The sequence below is a fragment of the Notechis scutatus genome, chromosome 1, assembly GCF_049901735.1.
Source record: "Notechis scutatus isolate UNSWTSFEM ecotype Mainland chromosome 1, rNotScu1.2, whole genome shotgun sequence".
Lineage (NCBI taxonomy): Eukaryota > Metazoa > Chordata > Lepidosauria > Squamata > Elapidae > Notechis > Notechis scutatus.
The window spans coordinates 5,834,789-5,852,833 of NC_142009.1; the positions used below are offsets into that span (position 1 = coordinate 5,834,789).

The 18,045-nt window shown below is 45.8% G+C and overlaps 1 protein-coding gene across 1 annotated transcript; it reads right to left on the reverse strand.

Annotated features, from left to right (window-relative positions):
* Window positions 1-8,553: 8,553 nt before the first annotated feature.
* Window positions 8,554-18,028, reverse strand: MRM3 (mitochondrial rRNA methyltransferase 3). Its single transcript, XM_087956038.1, has 4 exons — window positions 17,634-18,028; window positions 14,742-14,986; window positions 11,109-11,276; window positions 8,554-9,550 (listed from the first exon to the last, which is right to left on the reverse strand). The coding sequence occupies exons 1-4, from the start codon at window positions 17,906-17,908 to the stop codon at window positions 8,994-8,996; spliced, it is 1,245 nt and encodes a 414-aa protein (XP_087812164.1). The 5' UTR covers window positions 17,909-18,028; the 3' UTR covers window positions 8,554-8,993.
* Between the last annotated feature and the right edge of the window lie 17 nt (window positions 18,029-18,045).

The window sequence follows — 18,045 nt, forward strand, 5'->3', positions numbered from 1 at the left end:
TTAGTAGAGTAGATAGAATGATAGATGATATAGATTATTAGATAGATAGGCATGGATGGATAGATGATAGAGTGATAGATATGCATAAATAGATTATGGATAAATGTAGAGAGAGCTAAAACAATAGAATGATATAGATTAGATGATAGAAAGATAGGTAGATAGAGGGATGGATGATAGGGATGGATGGATGATAGATATGGATTGATAGGTAAGTAGTATGGATAGATGTAGACTAGATATAGAACGATAGATCGATGATATAGATTATTAGATAGATGATATAGGTAAAAAGGTAGGTAAATGATAGGTAGGTAGATACGATATGGATGGGTGGATGGATGATAGGTAGATATGGATAGATATGTAGTAGGTGGACAGATATAGATGGTAGGTAGGTAGGTAGAAGTAGGCAGGCAGATACCAGGGAGTTTGGGGGTAGGTTGTCTCTAGTGTTACAGTGAAGACATCGCCACCTGCTGGCAAGGAGCAGCTCTCCAGCCTCATTTCCAAACCTCCCAAAGGAAAGTCAAAAGCATTTGAGAAAAATGAGTGCAGGAAAACCAGATATATAGGACTTATAAGCCCTCAAGGGAGAGAAAAGGTGGGATTCCTGTCAGACGCTCCTCTTTGAAATGGCACCTCAGCCTAGGTGTGGAGAAAAACCTGGGAAGAAGCGTTTCAGAAAATAGGAGTTGGAAGGGACCTTGGAGGTCTTCTAGTCCAACCCCTTGCTCAGGCAGGAATCCCTATATACCCTTTCAGACAAATGGTTATCCAATCTCTTCTTAAAAACTTCCAGCATTGGGAGAATTCACAACTTCTGGAGGCAATTCAAGTCCACTTTAATTACCTCAGGAGAACCCAGGCTGGGAAATGCCTCGTGCAATTTCCCAGTGTCTTTATTTTTTTTAAGCCCAATATGAGTGTGGAAAGATGGCTTGGTTGAAATGTAGGTTTATTCTTGGGTCTGATCTCAACCAGCTGTGTTGGCTTCGGAGTTTGTTTTTTTTTTTCCTTAAAACTTTTTGAGAGTTAATATCTGCGTGCCAGGCTTGGAAATTAAAACGAACAAAAAAAAAAAAACCAACCCCAATTAAAACAACCTCACGGATTGAAAAGGGGTGGATAGCCAGCAAGATTGGCCAAAATGTACAGAAACCAATCACCTAATTGTTGGAAATGTCTGAAAGAACGGGGTACATATTACCAGGTATGGTGGTCCTGTAAAAAGGCTCAGGAATTTTGGTATAAAATTTGATTGTGGTTAGAGGAAATGATGGGGCAAAAAATAATCTACAAAGCTGAGTTGTTCTTACTGGGAATCATGGTACAGAAGTATAGTAAAGCTGATACCTATCTGATAATCCACGTAATTATGGAGGCAAGAATGCTATTTGCCCAAAACTGGAAAGCTAGAGAAATTCCTAGGGAAGATGAAGTGATAGATATTACAATGCGGCAAAATGGATAGGTTGATATTGAAAATGAAGGACGAAGATGAGTCAGAATACTATATAATATGGAATAAATTTTACCATTGGAGGGAAATGGAAGGGAGTTCACAAAATGGAATAAGGACTAAAGGAGAAGCAGGAAGGATATGAGAGTTTGTATGATATGCCTGAAAGGTAATAGAAAGGAATTAAAAAGTATAAAGATTAAATGTATATATGTATATAAATGTACCCTAGTTTAGAGTATATATGTATATAATGTACAAAATCTTTTAGAGTACTTAATATGTAAAAACAAAAATGTATGTCAAAGAAGTCTACCACGTTCAATGTTTTTAAAGACTACACCTAATAAAATTTATAAAAAAGAAAAAAAAGGAAAAAAAAGGAGTGCATAGAAAAGTGCTTCCTGGGCTAAATAATACGGTGCCCCCAAATTAATAGTGATGTTCAGATTCTCCCCAAATTTATAAGCATTAACTGAGGAACTGTATATTTATTTAGGAAATTTATATTGCCACAGATTCACACATGGCAACTCAAGGCAGGAATATAAAAACCTCATATATAAAATAAATAAATAAAAGAATAATCAAATAATAAATTAATAAAATTAATTTAAAACTAAAATTAATTTAAAATTAAAATAATGAGTCCCCATCTCGGCAACGAAACATCACACGATTCATGTAATGGGCTCCATCCCATTACATGTATGTTTGAAGTTACAGTGCCACCCAAAATGGTGGCTTATGATGGGTCTTCGCACTTGTGACCGTCATAGCATCCCTACAGCCATGTGATGAACATTTGGGCGTTTGGGAACAAGTGTGTGATGGCTTAAGCATCCTGGGTTAATGTGATTGCCATTTGTGACTTTCCTAGCCGGCTTCTGACAAGCATAATCTGTAGGGGAAGCCGGATTTGCTGAAGGACCCTTTGATTCACTTAACAACTGCCTGGATTTGGATAACAACCGCGGCAAAAAAAAAAGATGTAAAATCAGCACTATTTATTGAATAACCCCCTTGCGAAGAACAGAAATTCTGCTCCCAGTTTTGGTCTTAAGAATTAAGAATGACTAATGATGGATAGGTCTTACAGATTAACAGAGTTGGAAGGGACCTTGTAGGTCATCTAGTCCAACCCTCCACCCAAGCAGGAGAACCTACACCATTTCTGACAGATGGCAGTCCAATCTAAATAAACGGTGAATAAAAATAATGGTAAATAAAACTGTGTTTCTCAAATCTGGCCACTTTAAGAGTGGGGAATTCTGGGAGCTAAAGTCCTCACGGCTTAAAGTGGCCAAGCTTGAAAACCACAGATACAGAATCTGCTTCCAGAATTCTACCACAGACGAGTCCTCGACTTACATGGACTTGACTTGCTCAGTGAGAAATGTGTTAAAAGCAAGTTTTGCCCCATTTTACGACTCTTTTCGGCACCATTGTTAAGTGAATCGCTGCAGTTGTTAAATGAGTAACCTGGTTGTTAAGTGAATCTGGGTTATCCCTTGGCTTTGCTTGTCAGAAGGTCTCAAAAGTGGATCACGTGACAAACCCACCCCCCGGGACACTGCAATGGTCTTAAGTATGAAACCAGTTGCCGATTGTCTGAATTTTGATCACGTGATCGTGGGGAACGCTGCAATGATGGTTAAGTATGACAAACGGTCATGTCACTTTTTCCAGTGCCGCTGGAACTTCGATCGCTAAGTGGACTGTTGTAAGTCAAGGACTAGCTGTATTGATAACCCACCTTGTGCAGTCTGTGAAAGGCCCTAATATTGGGCATGACTCACTTAACACCTGCCTTGCTTAGCAACGGGAATTCTAGATCCAATTGGGATAGTAAGTCGAGGACTATCTCCAGAGCAAACAAAGGGATGTGTTAGGGATAACATTGTTTTACCCTAACTGTTTTGGGTAAAGATAATAAAATGATGAATCATGGTTTGTCAGATAAAGTGTATGTGACTTTAAGCTAAAGGAATGTAATTAAGGGTGCAGCTGTAAAAGTACTATATAAGCAGCAAGGCACTCTCTGGCTCTTACTGGCTGGCTTATTGAAGACTGCGTTCTTGCTGGATCGGGAGGAGAAGAAGTGTTGGATTACTTTGAAGATATTTCTCAACGGAGAGAAGATAAGTTTTGGACAGATTTATTATATGTGTACTGACACTGGCTATTTAACACAGACTTTGCAATTAGAGTATCCTCGACAAGACTTGACTGAATTTGGTATATGACTAATGGACTGTTTATAATGACTATGCTATAATTCTTAAATGGAATAAATTATAATTTTGATAGCACAAGCGTATCTGTATTTTTACTGCGTGTTAACGAGAAAACTTATCTCACACATTTACCTGTCTTCCTATCTGACTTCGCTGCACATTCTGTTTAGTTTGTTTTCCTTAACACCCGTTGGGGAATCCAGGCTTAACAGGATGTGATGTTATATTCCTCTGGACAATGTTGTGGTTAGCAAGTGAGGACGGCAGAGGAGAGCGAGGACTCAAGATGAGGGGCCAGGACCATCGGGGAGTGGGGACTGCTGCCTTCAGAGATTGTGGGGGCTGGCAGCAGCAATGAGGAGGTTCCCGAGGAGCCTGTGCCAAGTGTGCATACGCGCAGGGCTGTTCTCAGGAAAAAGCAGCTGCAGCAGCATGGGCGACTCGGGAGTAAGGCTGCAAGGTCATGGCCCCTCCTTCAAGAAAGCCAGCTGTGAATCAGACGTTCTTTGCAGGAAGCAAAGACGTTTTGGAACTCGAGCCTTGTGGACATTGCAGTACCTTAGCTGGTATTTGAAGACTCGCGTTGTAAAATATTTCTAGGTAACCTTATCTGTTATTCTTGGCAGCCTTGCTGAGTTTTGGCGAGGCTCGTGCTTATCAAAGTGAATTAGTTTGCAGCAGCCTTTTAATTGGGGATTCGTAAGAATCATTAAAAGGTTTTTGTTCTCTTTGTTTCATGTTTGTTTTATTGGACAAGGGTTTGGGTGAGAACAGACAAGCTGCATGGAAAGTTCATTCCTTGGCACCCTTCTGAGTAAAGAGTCCTCAACTTACAACTGTTCATTTAGTGGCCATTCAAAGTTGAAACAGCCCTGAAAAAAAAAGATAAAATTTTCACACTTACAACCGTCGCAAAATCCCCACGATTATGTGATGCAAATTCGGAAGCTTGGCATCTGACTTGTATTTATGACAGCTGCATTGTCCTGGGATCACGTGGTTCCCCTTTTACAACCATCTGACAAGCAAATATCAATGGGGAAGCTGGATCCACTTAACAACCGTGTGACTCATTTAACGGCAGCAATTGCCTTGATGATGGTGTCCAGAAAGGTCATAAAATGGGGCAAAAGTCCCTTAACACCCATCTCGCTTAGCAACGTGAAACTTTGAGCTCAATTGTGGTCGTGAGTTGAGGACTACCTTTATAGAACGAGGCTTGAGTGTTTCGGCGTCAACATGATCCCCGTTTTGCGACCTTCTGACTTGCAGAGTCCATGGGGAAGCCTGATTCACTTAACAACTGTGTGACTCATTTAACGACTACAGTGATTCTCTTAACAACGGTGGCAAGAAAGGTCGTAAAATAGGGCAAAATTCACTTAACACCTGTCTCAATTGCAGTCGGAAATCAAGGACTACCTGTAAATAGCCTTGCAGATAACTTAGACAAAACCGGAATTTAGATACTGTTTCCCTGAATATACGACCTACCCTGAAAGTAAGACCTAGCTAGTAAGACCTGTGCCCAAGCCCTAACCCCAAAATAAGGCCTAATTAAGATCCCACCCACTTCAGAGTAGATGGGTAAAAATTAAGCTAGGGTGGAGGTAGACAGTTACCTACTTACCTTTGGACAGTTGTAGCCAGGCCTCGTACCCCACAACACCTGCTTTCCCGGTCCATTTCTTCTGCAGTCGGCTTCTTCTGAAGGCCTCTGTACCTGAGAACAAAGCTCTGGATCGATCCAGAGCTCTATTATCAGCTGCAGAGCCCTTCAGGAAAGCCTTGCTGGCCACAGAAGTAGTAGTTCCTGAAGGCCTCGACCACGAAAAGGAGGCCGGGGGCGACGCGCGCAAGTGAGGTTAAGTCAGTGGATGACATCCCCCCCAAAATAAGACCTGGTGCCTTTTGGGTGGCAAAAATAAATAAATAAGACAGGGTCTTATTTTTTTGGGGGGGGGGAACACGGTATACATCTATCTCAACAAAAGCGAATAAACACCCTATAATTGGTTTTCAGCGGAAACAAAAAGATTCCAAAAGAGATTTTAATAGATTTTAATGCACGGAGATCACACGTTCAGGCCGAAAAGAAAAGAGTTTTCTTTCCTAAACTTAACGACAGAAAGAACTCAGGAGCCCTGCAAAGGCAGTTCAATACAAGGGGAAAAAAATTTTTTAAAAAAAATCCAAAGGGAGCCAAGCCCCTCCTGAACAAACACAGCCAAATTTGGGAGTAAAGCGAGCCTGTCCGACTTTTTGGCCCAGGATCAAAGGGAAGAAGTGATGTCACCCTGTGGTTTTTCCCAGGGCCGGAGAATTTTATGCCGCACAATATAAACTTTTTCGGTGAGGGGAACAAAAAAAAAAAAAAAACAGAAGGATCTGGATATTTTTGTGCACATTGGCAAAGTTTTGTTTTTGCCAGCTCAGAGGTCTGAACCAAACAAAAGCAGAGGAGGAGGAGGAAGAGGAGGAGGAGGGAGGAAGGAGGAGGAGGGGGAGGAGGAGGAAGGAGGAGGAGGAGGGAGGAGGAGGGAGGAGGAGGGAGGAGGAGGAGGGGAGGAGGGAGGAGGAGGAGGAGGAGGAGGGAGGAGGAGGAGGGAGGAGGGGAGGAGGGAGGAGGAGGAGGAGGAGGAGGAGGAGGAGGAGGAAGGAGGGAGGGGAGGGGAGGAGGGAGGGAGGAGAGGGAGGAGGAGGAGGGAGGAGGAAGGAGGAAGGGAGGGGGAGGAGGGGAGGGAGGAGGGAGGGAGGAGGAGGGAAGGAGGAGGAAGGAAGGAGGAGGGGGGGAGGAGGAGGAAGGAGGAGGGAGGAGGAGGGAGGAAGGAGGAGGGAGGAGGAGGGAGGAGGAGAGAGGAGGGAGGAGGGAGGAGGAGGAGGGGAGGAGGAGAGGAGGAGGGGAGGAGGGAGGAGGGAGGAGGAGGGGGAGGAAGAAGAAGAGAGGAGAGGAAGAGGAAGGAGGGAGGAGGAGGGGAGGAGGAAGAAGAGGAAGAGAGGAGAAGAGAGGAGGGAAGAGGAGGAGAGGAGGAAGGAAGAAGGAGGAGGAAGGAGGAGGAAGAAGAAGAAAAGAAGAAAAAGAAGAAGTAGAAGAAAGAAGAAAAGAAGAAGTAGAAGTAGAAGTAAAAGTAGAAGTAGTAGTAGAAGAAGAAGAAAAAGAAGAAGTAGAAGAAGGAAGAAAAGAAGTAGAAGTAGAAGTAGTAGTAGTAGAAGGAAGAAGGAAGAAGAAGAAGGAAGGAAGAAGGAAGAAGGAAGAAGGAAGAAGGAAGAAGAAGAACAAGAAGAAGAAGAAGAAGAAGAAGAAGAAGAAGAAGAAGAAGAAGAAGAAGAAGAAGAAGAAGAAGAAGAAGAAGAAGAAGAAATAATAACGAGGGCGAAAAATGTGAACCGTTGGGGGGGAAAGAATTCCTCGGCTGCCAGCTTAGTTTAAAAAAAAAAAAAGATGGATTAGGGGAGAGATGATAGCAGTCCTCCAATATTTGAGGGCTGCCACAAAGGAGAGGAAGGGGTCAATCTCTTCTCCAAAACACCAAAAGGACAAAAAGCAACGGATGGAAACTAACCAAGGAGAGAAGCAACCTGGAACTAAGGAGAAACTTCCTCAGTGGGCTCGACTGTGGTCGTAAGCTGAGGACTCCCTGAAATCAGTGGAACTTCGGGCTTGCCTCTAGAAGTTGTCGGTGCGCCATTACGGGAGGTTTCCAAAGACGAGACCGAACAGCCATTGGTCTGAAGTGGTGCCGTTTCCTGCTTGAGGAAGGGGTTGGGCTAGAAGACCTCGAAGATCCCTTCCAACTCAGCTATTCTGAAAGGAGTAGAGTCCTCAAGGAGGTTCAAATTTCTCCCAACCTGCTAAGTTTCTGTGGGCCTTTTAACCACGGGAAGAAATCCATCCCAGATGGCCAGTTGCCACGAGCGTTTGAAACCCGGGAGCCGCTTTTTGGACTCAAAAACATTTTTTTTATTGAAAACGAGAACCTTCCGTGGAGCTGCAGCACGTCTCAATAGAGGCACGATGCCCGTGGTGACTTATAACCAAGACGGCGACTCAAGCGAAGGTCGTTGAGGACTAGCTGCATGAGGAAACCTCGCCCGACCTCTTCTTGAATTTGGCAAGGAAATGGGCAGATCCTGACCCACCACTGCATAATCCCCTTTTTCCCCCCAACATCTTCCATCTCTTTTAGTCAGAGGGGAAGAGACTGGTGTGTGTGTGTGTGTGTGTCTAAGAGAGAGAAAGAGAGGGAGAGAGAGAGGGAGGGAGGGAGAAAGAGAGATGAGAAAGAGAGATGAGAAACAGAGAAAGAGATGAGAGAAAGATGAGAAAGAGAGAGATGAGATAGAGATGAGAGAGAAATGAGAGAGAGATGAGAAAATGAAACGAGAAAGAAATGAGAGAAAGAAATGAGAGAGAAAGAAAGAGAGACTTGTACGTGTGTGTGAGTGATCTGTGGTGTGTGTGTTTACCTGCGTGTCTCAAAAAGTCAAATGGGCCACCTCAGCTTTGCGTGTTCAAGAGAGAAATGAGAGAGAAAGAGAGACTTGTACGTGTGTGTGAGTGATCTGTGGTGTGTGTGTTTACCTGCGTGTCTCAAAAAGTCAAATGGGCCACCTCAGCTTTGCGTGTTCAAGAGAGAAATGAGAGAGAAAGAGAGACTTGTACGTGTGTGTGAGTGATCTGTGGTGTGTGTGTTTACCTGCGTGTCTCAAAAAGTCAAATGGGCCACCTCAGCTTTGCGTGTTCAAAGAGAGAAATGAGAGAGAAAGAGAGACTTGTACGTGTGTGTGAGTGATCTGTGGTGTGTGTGTTTACCTGCGTGTCTCAAAAAGTCAAATGGGCCACCTCAGCGTTGCGTGTTCAAGAGAGAAATGAGAGAGAAAGAGAGACTTGTACGTGTGTGTGAGTGATCTGTGGTGTGTGTGTTTACCTGCGTGTCTCAAAAAGTCAAATGGGCCACCTCAGCGTTGCGTGTTCAAGAGAGAAATGAGAGAGAAAGAGAGACTTGTACGTGTGTGTGAGTGATCTGTGGTGTGTGTGTTTACCTGCGTGTCTCAAAAAGTCAAACGGGCCACCTCAGCTTTGCGTGTTCAAATCCTTTCTAAAAAAAAAAAAGGGGGGGGGTTTCGTGACCTAACGGCACCGCCGTCCATCTTGACTTTTTCACCTTCCCCTCTGACCTTCCCCGCCAAAAAAGTAGCAGAGGCTGAAAGGGAGACGACGACCAGCCCCACCACACGTAGAGCCCTTCCTTGGCTTTCGAAATAAAAAAGGCGAGATCCCGGGAGGCTAGTCCTCATTGTTTTAACCGGAGCGTGGAAGCACTGCCTTCCTTGACCAGCCACTGTCTCTTGGCTTCGAAAAGGAGGATGCTAGCAGCCATGGCCGAATTCAAACTCTCCACGCCAGGGACCACGGGGATGGCCAGCTGCTTCCCGCCGCTCCTCTGCGCCAGCTGCTTGGCTTTGGGACTCACGCCATGGGTCTCGCCGCCGACCACGATGGCCACGGAGGCCTCCATCCACGGCTTGTAATAAGGCTGGACTTGCAGCAAATGGGGTTCTTCCTCCTCCTCCTCCTCCTCCTCCTCCTCCTGGCTCCCCTTGAAGGGAGGCGGCTGGGACATCCGGTTAGAGGATTTGGGGGTCCTGCCACTGCGAGCAGCCTGGGCTGGCGAAGCCCGTTTGGCCTCTTCTGGGGGTCTCTCGTGGCAGTTCTCGGCCACGTGGATGAAGCTTTCGGTGGGCAGGTAGTTGGGCACGAGGTCCCACTCCAAGTTGGACAGAATGGGGATCCGGAAATGGGCTCCCATCCCTGCCCGAAGGACTTTGGGCTCCCAAGCATCAACGCAGCCTGCGGGAAGAAGAAGGTGTCGGCCATGCTTCTCCCTCTGGGCAACTGTGAGATGGGTGGACTTCCACTCCCAGAATTCCCCAGGCAGCTACAGGGTACATTCATCTTAAAGCATGCTGGCTGGAGGATTCTGGGAGTGGAAATCCACCCAACTTAAAGCAGGCTGGCTGGAGGATTCTGGGAGTGGAAGTCCCCCTCTTAAAGGATGCTGGCTGGGGGATTCTGGGAATGGAAGTCCCCCCCTCAAAGCATCCTGGCTGGGGGATTCTGGGAGTGGAAGCCCACCCTCTTAAAGCAGGCTGGCTGGGGATTCTGGGAGTAGAAGTCCTCCCCTCTTAAAGGATGCTGGCTGGGGGATTCTGGGAGTGGAAGTCCTCCTCTTAAAGCAGGCTGGCTGGGGATTCTGGGAGCCCACCCTCTTAAAGCATGGCTGACTGAGGGGTTCTGGGGGAAGTCCACCTCTTAAAGCATGGCTGACTGAGGGGTTCTGGGAGTGGAAGTCCACCCTCTTAAAGGATGCTGGCTGGGGATTCTGGGAGTGGAAGTCCACCTCTTAAAGGATGCTGGCTGGGGATTCTGGGAGTGGAAGGGTCCACCCCTCTTAAAGCATGGCTGACTGAGGGGTTCTGGGAGTGGAAGTCCACCCCTCTTAAAGCAGGCTGGCTGGGGGATTCTGGGAGTGGAAGTCCTCCTCTTAAGGATGCTGGCTGGGGGATTCTGGGGTGGAAGTCCTCCCTCTTAAAGCAGGCTGGCTGGGGATTCTGGGGTGGAAGCCCACCCCTCTTAAAGCAGGCTGGCTGGGGGATTCTGGGAGTGGAGTCCTCCTCTTAAAGGATGCTGGCTGGGGGATTCTGGGAGTGGAAGTCCTCCCCTCTTAAAGCAGGCTGGCTGGGGATTCTGGGAGTGGAGTCCGCCCTCTTAAAGCATCCTGGCTGGGAATTCTGGGAGTGGAAGTCCACCTCTTAAAGCATGCTGGCTGGGAATTCTGGGAGTGGAAGTCCTCCCTCTTAAAGCATGGCTGACTGAGGGTTCTGGGAGTGGAAGTCCACCCTCTTAAAGCATGCTGGCTGGGGGATTCTGGGAGTGGAAGTCCACCCTCTTAAAGCATGGCTGACTGAGGGGTTCTGGGAGTGGAAGTCCACCCCTCTTAAAGCATGCTGGCTGGGGGATTCTGGGAGTGGAAGTCCACCTCTTAAAGCATGGCTGACTGAGGGTTCTGGGAGTGGAAGTCTCCCTCTTAAAGCATGCTGGCTGGGGGATTCTGGGGTGGAAGTCCTCCCTCTTAAAGCATGGCTGACTGGGGGTTCTGGGAGTGGAAGTCCACCCTCTTAAAGGATGCTGGCTGGGGGATTCTGGGAGTGGAAATCCACCCATCTTAATACAGGCAAAAACATAAAATTGCCAAGCAAGAGTCCAGACTTTTGCCAGAAATGATCCAACACCCCCTCCCACCGGATTCTGCCAATTTCCCCCTCCCCACCCCGTGGAGGAAGAGCCGAGATTGAATCCAGCCCACTTCTCCCCACCCACCCAGGCCCAGCGCCCCCCTCCTCCTCACCTTTGACAAGCAGCACACTGCAGCAGCCGGCTCCCGCCGCCGATCTGAGGATGGTACCCAGATTCCCGGGGTCCCGAATGTTGTCGCAGATGAGGGTGAGGGGCAGGGCGTCTTCCTGCGGGATTTCGGGGTAGGTCATTTTGGTGTGATGGGGCATGGCGAAAATGCCTGCAAGAAACCAAGAGAGGCAGAGGATGAATGGCTGGGAGTGTGATCTCCGTGCATTATAATCTATTAAAATCTCTTTTGAAATTAAAATCTCTTTTGAGAACCAATTATAGGGAGTTTATTCGCTTTTGTTGAGACAGATATATACTGTGTTCCCCCCAAAATAAGACCCTGTCTTATAATTTTTTGCCACCAAAAAAAAGGCAGTGTTGAGGTAATTCCCGCTAGGAGAATGAGCGCATACAGGGAGACGTATTTGAGAGAAGTGTTGGAATAATACACACAGAGCACACAGATACACTGTACAGTAAATGTAAGTTTTTACTTCCAGAAAGGTTTAAGCAAAGTCCAAAATAAGCAATCCAAAAGTCATTCACAGGTAAAATCAGTCAGTTTTTCAATCCAGGGATAATCCAAATATCAAAGTCCAGTGTCAAAAACAGTTCAGTATCAGACTTACATTAAATCCAGTAATATCAGTCAATTAGAAGAAATGAAGCAACAGCAGCACTTTCCAACAGAAGGAAACAGAGATACTCACTCAGACACAGTCTCTTCTGAGACTAAGACTAAGAAAACAACCCAGGTTTCTGGCTCCATCTTATGGCCCTTTGAGTAACCACACCCAATTGCAGTTTTTAGCATGCTCTTAAAGTTACAGTATTAAAATGTCTATCCTGGTTTATATATTTCTAACCCAAATACCTGTTAGGTGACTTATATTCCTAACAGGCACCAAGTCTTATTTTCGGGGGACGTCATCCACTGACTAACCTCACTTGCATGCGTCGCTCCTGGCCTCCTTTTCGCGGTCAGAGGCCTTCAGGAACTTCTTCTTCTGCGGCTGGCAAGGCTTTCCTGAAGGCCTCTGCAGCCGATAACAGAGCTCAGGATCGATCCAGAGCTTTGTTCTCAGCTCCAGAGGCCTTTAGCAAAGCCTTACCAGCCTTGCCGGCTGCAGAAGAAATGGGCCGGCAAGGCAGGTGTCAGGGTGTGCGAGGCCTGGCTACAACTATCCAAAGGTAAGTAGTAGGGCAGCTCCACCCCCTTTCCATCCCCACCCTACCTTAATTTTTACCCGTACACTCTGGAGTGGGCAGGATCTTAATTAGGGCTTATTTTGGGGGGGTAGGGCTTATATTGGGCACACGTGTAAAAATCAAACTAGGACTTACATAAAGGGTAGGTCATATTTTCGGGGAAACAGGGTACCAGTTGCCAAGTGTCCGAATTTTGATCATGTGACCATTCGGATGCTGCAACGTTCGTAAGTGTGAAAAACGGTCCTAAGTCGCTATTTTCGATTGGCGTTGTAACATTGAGCAGGCGCTAAACGAAAAGTTGTAAGTCAAGGACTACCTGTACTTAAAAAGTGCTGGCCCAGGAATAGAAGGCCCGAGTTCCAATCCACCTTCGCTTTTCCATGTTTTCCTTTAAATCGAGTTGATTCAAATCAAGCCTTTTCACTAGGGATTCAAATCGTGATTGAAATCAATTTGATTTAAATCAAATCCATCCTGTTGGGGGACCCCAGCAAGGCAAAAGGAGAGGGGGAAAAAAAAGTCTTTAAAACTTTCTCTCTCTCTCTCTCTCTATCTATCTATCTCTATCTCTCCCTCCTTCTCTCTCTCTTTCTCTCTCTCTCTCCCTCCTTCTCTCTTTCTCTTTCTCTCTGTCTCTGTCTCTCTCTCTTTCTCTCTGTCTCTCCCTCCTTCTCTCTCTCTCTCTCTCTTTCTCTCTGTCTCTCCCTCCTTCTCTCTCTCTCTCTTTCTCTCTGTCTCTCCCTCCTTCTCTCTCTCTCTTCTCTCTCTCTCTCCCTCCTTCTCTCTCTCTCTCTTTCTCTTTCTCTCTGTCTCTCCCTCCTCTCTCTCTCTCTCTCTCTCTGTCTCTCCCTCCTCTCTCTCTCTCTCTCTCTCTCTCTTCTCTCTGTCTCTGTCTCTCCCTCCTTCTCTCTCTCTCTCTTTCTCTCTGTCTCTCCCTCCTTCTCTCTCTCTCTCTTTCACTCCCAACAGTTCAGAAATGTCTTTTCCGCCATCCCAAAACGAGACCTAAACAAGGGCCTGTCCCTTCTTGAAAAGCCACAAACTTCCACCCGAGCTTCATCCTGCAAAAATCTCGCGGTGAGGAAAAATCCCAAAAAGATTGAGCAGAGCCCACCCACCCACCCCCGCGAGCAACCTTGGATGCCAACACAGCCACAGAGAGACGTGAGAAGGTGAGAAACATCTGCAAGAATTTTTTTGTTTTTGTTTTTACGAGCCTTTCCCCAAGAGTTGTTTTTCCAAAGCTTTACCTGTTGGAAAGCAGCCGGCTGTCGAGTGATTTATATACGCACCGCTTTGAAAAGAGCAGAAAGGATTGCTCAACAAGGAAAAAACACCAAGAAAGGACTAAAAGCTTTACTCCGAGCCGGTTCCCACGAGATCCTACTCAGCGTGGCTGCTAAAGCCGCGACAAACCACACGCTGAGTCAGCTTGGAATATTATTCACTTGGCTTTGAAACCAGGAGAAGGTGAGTTCTAGTCCTGCCTAAGGTACGAAAGCTGACTTTGGGCCAATCGCTGGGTGACATGGAGTTCTAGTCCCATCTTAAGCGGGGAAACTCGGTTGGGTGACTTCGGGTCAAACACTAGGAGACTGTGAATTCTAGTTACACTTTAGGTACGAAAGCTGGCTGGGTGACCATGGGCCAATCACTGGTATCACAGACTGAATTCTAATCCCGCCTTAGGCACAAAAGCTAGTTGGGTGACTTTGGGCCAATCACTAGGAGGTGGTGAATTCTAGTCCCGCCTTAGGCTTGAAAGGCCGGATGACTTTGGGCCCCTCCCCAGGGGACTGTGAGTTCTAATCCTACCTTAGGCATGAAAGCAAGCTGGTTGACTTTGGCCCAATCACCAGGAGAGGGTGAGTTCTAGTCCCGCGTTAGGCATGAAAGGACGCTGGGTGACTTTGGGCCAATCACCAGGAGAGGGTGAGTTCTAGTCCTGCCTAAGGTACGAAAGCTGACTTTGGGCCAATCGCCAGGTGACAGGGAGTCCCATCTTAGGCAGTAAAGTCGGTTGGGTGACTTTGGGTCAAACACTAGGAGACTGTGACTTCTAGTTTCACTTTAGATATGAAAGCTGGCTGGGTGACTACAGGCCAATCATTGGTACCGTAGACTGAATCCTAGTCCTGCCTTAGGCATGAAAGCCAGCTGGGTGACTTTAGGGCCAATCATCAGGAGATGGTGAGTTCTAGTCCTGCCTCAGGCATGAAAGGCAGCTGGTGTGGCTTTGGGCCAGCCCCTGTCTCAAGCCCAACCCACCTCACAGGGCTGTTGTGATGAGGAAAACAAGAGGAGAAAGGAGTATTCGATATGTTCCCTGCTTCAAGTTACTTACAAAGTCATAAAGGCAGGATAAAAAAACAACAACCTAAATAACTAAATCTGAAGCCCTCCGATTTCTACCAGAACTTACCAATCAACCCCTGTGGAGTGATGACATCCGACCACATCTTGATGTCATTGTATTTCACTTTGACGAGGGTGGCCCGTTTGAGTTTGGCCGCTGGCAGCAGCTTCAGATTCTCCATTAAGCTAAAGAAGATCATCTGCGGAATAGCTCCCGCCTCCAAAGCATCCGAAATGAGCCTCCGGCCTTCCAGCAGAATTCTCCCATGCTTCTCGCGGAACGCCCTGGACTTAGCCAGGGTCACCAAATTCCTGTTGGGAAAAAAAAAAAGAGTGAAAGAAAGGAACAGGGTATCACACAAAACTGGACTGGCTTCCTCTATCTAATCTTGGTCTCTGTCTATCTTCCATCCATCCATCCACCTATCTAATTTATATATGTCTGTCTGTCTTCCATCCATCCATCCACCTCTCTCGTTTATATTAAGGGTTACAGGAACTGGGCATGGCTAGTATAGTGAAGAGAAGGGCCAGGGAAGACAGGATAGCAGTCTTCCAATATTTGAGGGGCTGCCACAAGAGAAGAAGGGGTCAAGCTATTTTCCAAGCCACCCAAAGGCCAGACAAGGAATAATGGATGGAAACTGAACAAGGAGAGATTCAACTTGGAAATAAGGAGAAACTTTCTGACAGTGAGAACAATCAACCAATGGAACAGAAGTTGCCTTCAGAAGTTGTGTGAGCTTCATCCCTGGAGGCTTTCAAGAAGAGACTAGACTGTCATCTGTCAGAAATGGTGTAGGATCTCCCTCTTGGGTGATGGGGTTGGACTCGATGACCTACAAGGTCCCTTCCAACTCTGATTACCTGTTATCTTTTATATATGTCTGTCTGCCTGTCTGTCTTCCATCCATCCATGATCCATCTACCTATCTCATTTTATATATGTCTATCTTCCATCCACCCACCTGTCTCATTTTATATGACTGTCTGTCTATCTTTATCTTGCTATCTTTAATCTATCTAGTTCTCTAGTTATTTCTATCATCCAGCCATCAATATCTATCAATCTTATCTATCAATCATATCTATAACATCTATCACATTTATCCATCCATATCCATCCATCCATATCCATCTCTATCATGTGTCTGTATCTATCTATCTTTGCCTACCTACCATTCATCCATCATCTATCTTATCTCCGTCTATAACTATCATCGATCAACTTCTATCTAATCTATATGTATGTACATCATCTATCTAGCTCTCTAGTTCTTTCTATCATTTATCCGTCAGTATCTATCTATCTATCTATCTATCTATCTATCTATCTATCATCTACCTACCTACCATATCTATCATCTAATATAATCTGTATCATCCATCATATCCATCAATACCTATTCATCTCTATCGTGTCTGTCTGTCTGTCTGTATCTTTATCTATCTCTATCTGCCTACCTATCATCCATCCATCATCTATCTTGTCTCTATCTATACCTATCACCTATAAATTTTTATCTAATCTATATTTATGTACATCTATTGGAAGTTACGATTCCCCGCTCTTCTAGGAAAACAGCCCCCACCCTTTGTCAAGTAGGGCTATTAAAATAGCTGGAGCCAGCTTACTTTTCACAACAAAGGAAGGAGAAAATTACAGGCATGAGATACAGAGGGAAAAAACCCTACAAACTAGCTAAGATCCTTTCCCATAGAAATCAAATAGATGGCAAGCTATAAAAAAAACTTGTGAAAAGCAAACCAAAAGGCATGGCAGGAAGCAACCACAATAGCAAACAAGCAACTACAAAGGATCAGGACCATAAAACCAAGATCCCAACCTCAAAGAGACAAGAATTCAACACACACAAATCAAAGACTTCACTTCCAAATCAAAGGACCTGAAAAAGTATAAGAAAGGGGTTTTCTTACCCACTTATTAGATTAATCCTAGGAACACTGTGAGATTTCTTTTTACCTGCCTTCCTATTAATAAACTGATTCTGACTTTCAGCGCAGCTGACCAAATCATTTTGCATTTCTCCCAGCTGGGAAATTTGAATCCACAAAAGGAAAGAACTTTGCCTATTCCTTAAAGGGCAAGGCTTCTTTTTTCCTTTCCTCACATCTATCATCTATCAAGCTCTCTAGCTCTTTCTATCATTCATCCATCAATATCTATCTATCTATCCATCTATCTATCATCTACCTACCTACTTACTATACCATCTATCTATATCATCTGTATCATCCATCATCTCCATCCATGCCTTCCATCTCTATCATGTGCGTCTGTCTCTCTACCTACCTTCCTACATCTACTGTATCTATTTTAGAGATAATCCTCAACTTACTAAGTAACATTTCCATTGCAAAGTAAGACAGTCCTTAAGTTTTCTGATTTTCTGATTTTGGCCTGATTTGTTTAGGGGTGGAGTGGGGTAGTCGCACATTTAAATCATAATGCACCAATATTTTGGACAACCAAGCCTTAAAATATTCTCACTGAGTATAAGGCAATAAAGCAGGGGGATCTTATTTCTCAGACTTATTTTACTTTAGATCAAATGGACTACAACTCCCACCATTACAGGCCAGCAAGGGATGTACTTCAACATCACTGGTGCTGCTGGCTGAGGAGTGATGGGCATTGATGGAAATCAGGAGTTGGAGTCCAATACGTCAGCTACGACAGCGGGATGGGGGAAAGAAGGAAAGGAACGGAGGAAAACGAATACCCCCGGCGGATTTTCAGCAAAAAAATAAAAATGTAAGTTATTTTTCGCCTCAAAACTACAATTCCCAGAAAGCGTTGCGGGAAGTCAAAATCCGTGACTCCCGTCTTTCCTTCCCGAAGGACGCTGGGAATTGTGGTTCGCTCCTTCCAGTTCCGTTCACTTCCCCAAGCAGCCCGCACTACAACAACCAGGATGCTTTGCGCGAACGAAATTACCTCAGTCTCTTCTCGTTGGGTCCGGCCCGCTCGTAACGCAGCTCCGCCTCTTTGGGTTCCGGTTCCGGTTGGCGCTCCTTTGGGGGCGCTTTTGGTATGTAACTGGCCTTAATTTTGCTGGGGACGATCCGTTGCTTCTCCTGCGTCTCCGCAACCGAAGGAAGCACGCAGAGAGGTTTCCTTCTTAGACCGCGAATGCCGCGACGGCTCCCAACGCTAATCCGACACGGCGTGAACAGTAGAGGAGCCCATGCGTGCCTGAAGAAGGATGCCATCTTGCTCACGGGCGGAAATAGTCAAAGATGTGAGACTTAGTCTCGCGAGATTTCGATGTCAAGGTGCCTGATAGCCGTCTCGAATCAAAATAGTTCACTTCAGCCATAGAGGAAATAATATAGAGCGTCTAGGAGGT